The following is a 6793-nucleotide window of genomic DNA, read 5'->3' on the forward strand; positions in this document are numbered from 1 at the left end:
ACTCTTTATTAAGAGTGGCTTAATAACTGCAGTTTTCAGGGCCTGTGGGGAAAAAACCTGAGAGGAGAGACATGTTGACAATTTGTAGTAGATCTGAGGCCATGCATTTAGAAACATTTTTGAAAAAACCTGTTTGCAAAATATCAAGGCAGCATGAGGAGGATTTCAGATGTATTATGTCCTCCAGGTTTTTATGGTTAATAGAATCAAATTGTCTCATGCTATATAAATTGTTTTTGAGTGGACATAGGGACAAGACATATCCTGTTACTGGCATGGAGGCACTGATTGCTTGTCCAATTGTTTGAATTTTGTCTGTGAAGAAGGAGGCAAATTCATTGCAGGCCCTGGTGGATAGAAGGTCAGAGGCTACAGACACAGGAGGGTTGGTTAGACTGTCGACAGTAGCAAACAGGGCACGTGCATTATTAGTGTTTTTGGTGATGATGTCAGAGAAGAAGGAACGCCTTGCATTTCTCAGCTCTAAATTATAAATGCGAAGTCTCTCTTTATAGATGTCATAATGAACCTGGAGATTTGTTTTCCGCCACCTGCGTTCAGGTTTTCGACACTCTCTTTTTTGAGTTCTATACCAGCGAGACCACCTTCACCTTGGCTGGTGCAATGGCATCAATAACATTTGTAATTTTAGAACTGAAATTATCTACAAGTTCATTCACTGAGACCTGTGAGAGGGCAGGTGTCGAGGAGAAAGCCTCAATAAATTTTTCACTAGTGTTTTCAGTGATATGCCGTTTTGTGATTACCGCTGTTTGTACATTTGTGTGCACGCAGATAGCACTCTCAAAGAAAACACAGGAATGATTAGAGAGAGCAACATCAGTCACCACAACCTTGGAAATGTCCAGACCCTTGGAGATGACTAAGTCCAAAGTGTGCCCCTTATTGTGTGTGGGCTCCGTTAAACATATTGGGTCAGTCCATAATTATCAAGAACACAACACAGTTCTTTAGTTCCTCTCTCCTGGGGGTTATCAACATTGATGTTAAAATCACCAACATTAACTACACAGTCAATGTCAATACAGATTATAGACAGCAGTTCACCAAAGTCATCAAAAAAGTTTGCACAGTATTTAGGGGGCCTGAAGATATTTAGAAAGATAGCTCAAGAAGAGGAATTCAGCTGAAGAGCCACATATTCAAAAGAAGCAAAATTCCCATAAGACATCTTTTTGCATTGGAGGGAGTCATTAAACAAAATGGCAACTCCACCTCCTCTCTTATGCACTCTAGCTTCATTCATGAAACTGAAGCTGGGAGGGGTAGACTCGATAAGGACAGCTGCACTGTTATCTTGGTCCAATCAAGTTTCAGTTAAAAACATGAAATTAAGATTGTGAGTTATTATAAAATCATTGATTAAAAATGTTTTTCCTGCCAAAGACCTAACGTTTAACAAAGCTAATTTTAGTGTGTTAAAAACATTATCTGGCCCACTTTTTTCGACATGCTGCGGCTGACAAGGAATTAATACTAAATTTGCAGGATATGTTGAGTGCTTCCTGTTTCTTAACACATTCACCATACCTTTTCTGTTACCTATCAAGACAGGGATGGAGAAGACTACCAGCACACTGTGCCCCGGCTTGTCCTGGGAAGAGTCATGAGTGCTATTTTCGTTGTAGCCTGGACCCAGCACATATCAGACAGAGCTTACTGGGCTTTTTCTCCATTGCGGAGCGGGAGGGTGGGTTGTGCGCTGTATTTGTGACACGTGTCAAACCTGGAGGACTTAGAACCAGTGGTGGAGGTGGACGGTGAGGGGGGTTTATGGTAGAGAAAATGGGAGTGGAGCCAGGGAAGGTGCGGGGAGTAAATTTTGTCCCAGCTCTAACCAGGTCTTCCATTTGATCAGTGAAGTCCAACAAGGGGGAGAGGGGAGAAAGGGTGTCTGGAGATAAGGGTGACCTAGATGGGGATTGGGGGTGTAGAGATGGTGAATCCTTACTGTTGGTTGTCAGTGAGGGAGGTGGAGGCTCTTCCTCTTGGCTTAGTTATCTCCCGTGATCAGAGCTCTCTTCCGGCGGGGGCTGAGGTGGCTCTCCTTCAAGGTTTCTGGCGTGTTGTGTTATGTCTTCTTCTTGTTTTGATTCCTCTTGTCTCTTGTCCTTGGCAGAGGGAACAGATGAGTGATGCAGAAAGTAAAACAGGTTGGACCTGAACAATTTTACTCCTGACTTGTTAAGGCAAAGTCCATCTGCCTTAAAAAGATGTCTGTGGTCCCACAGAAAGTAAAAGTTTTCGATGAAATGCACTGAATGGACAGTACATGCCATTGAGAGCCACGTGTTCAATGCCATCAATCTGCTGAATCTCTCAGCTCCTCTTCGGATTGGCGGTATAGGGCTACCGATAAACACCTCAGCATTCAAAGAGCTGACAGTGTTCAACAGATTATTAAAGTCCTCTTTCAACACTTGCTTCACAACATCATTGGTCCCGATGTGCAGTAGGATGTTTTTCACAGTAGGATGTTCAGCCACAATATGCAGGATTCTTTTTGCCAAGTCAGACACCATATCCTTCTGAAAGCAGAGTATTTTGGTGTTCTTACAACACATGCTTCTTATATCGTTAACAGCAGAGCTACCCACAATCAGAGTTTGAGGCCCAGTCGTTAGCTTTCCCTGCAGCCTTTTACTTTCTGATTTACTCTCAGTCCTTACCCTTCTGTGTGAGGACGGGAGGTTATCCAGGTCATCAGACGGAGATCCAGGGTCCTGCAATAGTGGTGAAAATCTGTTCTGCTGTTGCACACTCGGTTGTTGGGGAGGTTTGTTGCTAACTCTCCCTTTCGCAGCTGTCCACGGCTGTGTCCTACCAAGAACAGGGGTTGAAGAGGCGCTCTGCCTGGATGATAATGCAGGCCAGCCAGTCACATCACAAATCTCAGAGCGCTGGGTTCTACCTGTTACTCGTCCTCCCATTTCCCCAGGAAATGATTTACTCTTAGGCTTTGCACCAAGAGCATTCCAGGGAGGACTCCCACTTTCAGATTTATTACCCAGTACACAGGCCTCCTGCTTCTTGGTAGTCTTTTTGGTGCTAATTAGCCTTGTGTTAGCATGCTCTTGTCCACTGTTTTGGGTCCACGGTAAAGTGGTGTCATTCCCACATAGTCCATTCACTTCTAACCTGTGGATCTTGGTTTCCAGCACTGCAATTTTCTGTAGAAGTTTGTAGAAGTCGTCCGTGGAGAAGGGGGGCATCTTGTTGCTAATTAGCGTTAGCTATAACTCCAGTCACTGCAGTACAGGCTAGTGCTATTGATAGGCCGCACTTGCGTAGCACTAAGATCATAAAAGTTTTTAAAGTATGGCAAGAGCCTACTTTATCTGACAGTCCCAGTGATTTAAAAGTATCCAAGAGAAATCTGCTGATTTCTAGCAGAAAAAAAGACAGTTTAAGCAAAAGAATGCAAGCAGAGGCAAGAGCAAGCAGCAAAGCGTCTGCACTGTAAGAAAGCAGGAAGCAAAACTCATGAACAGTAACCACTGTTTTTTGGTTTAGCTGGATATTGTGTATTTGGAGGTTAAAGGAATGTTACACCAAAAGCTGTGCTTTGAATATCAAACGCAGGCTTGAAAGGTGCCTTTGCAGAGGATGGCAGGTGTAGTTGGCTTGAATTCATCGCTTTTACAATGGATTCCAACGGCGACCCAGTTTCTAGATGAAAAGGTTCATGGAAACGTTTCATGCCACTCTTGCAACATAATACACTTCTCCTCTGTCCATTTGTATGTCTGGTATTCATGCCCTTTTCTCCTTTATTAAACCAGAAAAAAGACTTACTGAGATAGAAATTTTCTTTTCAAGTTACAAACTACACAAAACAACACAAAACAGAATGTCCAGTTAAGATGAGAAAGAGACATTTTTTAAATTTGTACTGGCTGTGCGTGATCACACCAGGGCCCACACATTTGTGGCATGTTGAGCATCAAACCTCACCTAGAAGCAATTTACTGTGACTAGGCTGTGTGGTCATCGCAAGCTGCCCTGAATGTTTACTGAAGGCGTCATAAGACCACAATCTTCACAGATGCCAAGGAGTCCACCACTGTCTATGAGCTGAAGCGCATTGTTGAAGGAATTCTTAAGCCTTACAAGGCTGAACCGCTGTAAAACTACTAGCAGACAAGCAGCTGTTCTGATGTTCTTGATGTATGAAACCCATGAAATGAAAAAGGTATTTTCCTTGTTGGAGCCCTTTTTCTCTGACTATATTGTTCTGCTTCTTTTGTATATAGCATATTTATAAAACTTTACTGCTCTTTTGTGATGTCAAGCACTCTAGGAAATTCAAGCAGATTTCAGGATATAGGAAAAGGTCATGGGAAAGTTGTGTGACCCTGCATGCCTAGTGTCCATGTCCATTTGCCACTGCCTACTTTAGGACTGCAAGACTCTTTTTTTCATTTCAGACTTGTAGTCTTCACCTCTCCAGTCAATGTTTGTTTCACACGCTGTATGCAGTAGCACTCCCCAAGACCTGTAAATAGACATTGAAAATCAGCATTAATATATAAAAGGAAGTTCTAGTAGACAGGGTTGCAAAAGGACACCTGCGCAAAAACAGACACAATCACACAACCACACATGCTAAAAATGCTGGGTTTCAGGTTCTGCTTTACAGTCATTACACAATACAGGACTTCAGATGCTCTGTTTTGATGTCAAATCCTAGTAAATACCAGGATCACAATACCTGGGCCTCTACAACATCGACTGATTTGATGAAATGAAAAAACTGTGACTAAACCCACAATAATGTTTATTCTGTGTTGTTCAGTGAAGACTTTGTGACACAAATGTTTCACTTCAAATGAGTACATCTGCAGTGTGCATGCAACTGTGCCTGTGTGTTTGTGTTTACATGTGTGTTTTCTTCCAGGTCAGGGCGCCCTGTCAGTTTCATGGTGGTCCTCAACACTCCCAGCCCCCTTAGTAAGATCTCTTGGGTAAACCGTCTGCACTTGGCCAAGATTGCACTACGTAAGTGCGCGCACACACACACACACACACACACACACACACACACACACACACACACGCATGCAAGCACTTTCTATCTTTCTCTCTCACACACACACACACACACACACACACACACACACAAAGAAAGGATTACTATGTCATTTCTATTTAAACAGGATGATGTAATGCAATGAAATGTAATAACAATGTTTTAAGTCATAGGCTCAGACACATCATCAGTGTTTGATTCACTCTCTATTGGCTAAGTGTATAACTGGTGTTACGACATATATAATCAGAGAAAAACCAAGACTCTCAACTGGGTCATCTGAAGTTTATGTGCTGTGGAAAGAGGTAAATAACATCTCTTCTAAAATACCCTCTAGCTATTGTGCAAAGGACTTTGCATACTAGGCCTTGAAATTCGGGATATGTCAGTGACTGTGGAGAAAGAGCAGTGGTCAACATTCGGGAAGGAAAATAATGGCCAGACCGTGCCCAGCAGGGAGCAGCACAGTTCTTCTTTATCTTCCTAACCTCTTTTCTCCAACCCTTGCCTTACTCTGCCCAGGCCTAAGCTGGCTATGCAGTCTTACCACGCAGTAGTATAGGAGGTCTTCCTCTCTGGGGTTCATCAATGCATGTTGTCATCCAGTGAAGTGGAGACGGAACTACAGAGGACATTAATCTGCTTATTTGGCCATGATGGCACACACATATTCAACCCACTCACCACCCCAGTCCTTTCCCCCATCCTTTACTACTCCCTGCGTCGCCTTGAGCGCTCTTCCTTGTCACACACACTTTATTCTGAGGTTGTTATGCATGCAGTATGTCTCTCAGCACTGCACTTGTGGGTAGCTCCAATCGTATTGTTATGGCTTCTCACATGCCAGAGGCCATTGCTGTTAGCGTCAGCGCAGAAACATTCGAGGTTTCAGAGAAAGTTTTTGGAGATAGGTCAAAGGACACTCAATGGAATGTCTTGCTTAGATGACTGGCCAGTGGACCGCCTTGATAGCCGACTGGTTATAGCACATGCCATGTTCAGTTCCAGCCAGTGACCTTTGTTGCATATCATACCTGTCTCTCTCACTGCTTCCTTTCTACTTCTTTACCTGTTACCATAAAAAAAAAATCTTTTAAGAAAGATGAGTGGCCAGATATTGTCAATGTTTTTGATACCCAAGCATAGCCCTGAAACAGTTAATGACACTTTGGTTGGGCAAAAGTCAAGAGGAAGCCTGACCTGTTTTGTGCTTTACAGAGGTTTTCCTGAGACTTTGCTTCCCCTGCATCTTGAGATTCTTCCTTGCACATTACAATACAAAAATAACACACAACCCTGGATATTTCTCCTGTACTGCTGGCCAAACTCTTACAGTGAGGGTATAGAGGTGCATGAAGCATACAGTACATCTGTAGATTCTCCAGTAGAGCTTGCTGTATATGGTTTGTGTCAGAGTGGCATCAAAAACATCAGGCTGAACGCAGAGGATGCTGTGGCTGCACTGATGCGCAGCATACCCAGCCTTTTCTTGTTGCTCACACCTTTATCAGCAACACAACAGGCGATGATGAGGACAGTGGTACAGTGGTGTATCCCCAGTCGCTGCTGTGTGGACATAGGTGATATTCAAAGCCAAATCATGCAAGTTATGCATAGCTGTCATATGGGTGAGGAGCCCGATGTTTATTATTTTATAATGTTTATAGAGACCATCAATATCAAGAATGACTTGGGGAAGATAAAATGAACAGAGAAGGATCAAATGTTCTAACAAATTTCTTA

The 6793-nt window shown here is 43.1% G+C and overlaps 1 protein-coding gene across 4 annotated transcripts in view; it reads left to right on the top strand.

The window, feature by feature from the left end:
* LOC123958803 (rho guanine nucleotide exchange factor 10-like protein) overlaps nucleotides 1-5877 on the top strand; it is a 52580-nt gene extending 46703 nt beyond the window's left edge. For 2 of the 4 annotated variants that reach the window (XM_046032449.1, XM_046032450.1), the window contains exons 18-19: nucleotides 4919-5019; nucleotides 5573-5874. In XM_046032449.1, the coding sequence (XP_045888405.1) occupies nucleotides 4919-5019; nucleotides 5573-5607 (136 nt within the window). In that variant the 3' untranslated portion in view covers nucleotides 5608-5874. Of the gene's footprint in view, nucleotides 1-4918; nucleotides 5020-5572 lie in introns of all 4 variants that reach the window. The other 2 variants (XM_046032451.1, XM_046032453.1) reach the window with 2 other exon arrangements.
* Nucleotides 5878-6793: the final 916 nt, after the last annotated feature.

Source organism: Micropterus dolomieu, linkage group LG20 (assembly GCF_021292245.1).
Source record: "Micropterus dolomieu isolate WLL.071019.BEF.003 ecotype Adirondacks linkage group LG20, ASM2129224v1, whole genome shotgun sequence".
NCBI classification, from domain to species: Eukaryota; Metazoa; Chordata; class Actinopteri; order Centrarchiformes; family Centrarchidae; genus Micropterus; species Micropterus dolomieu.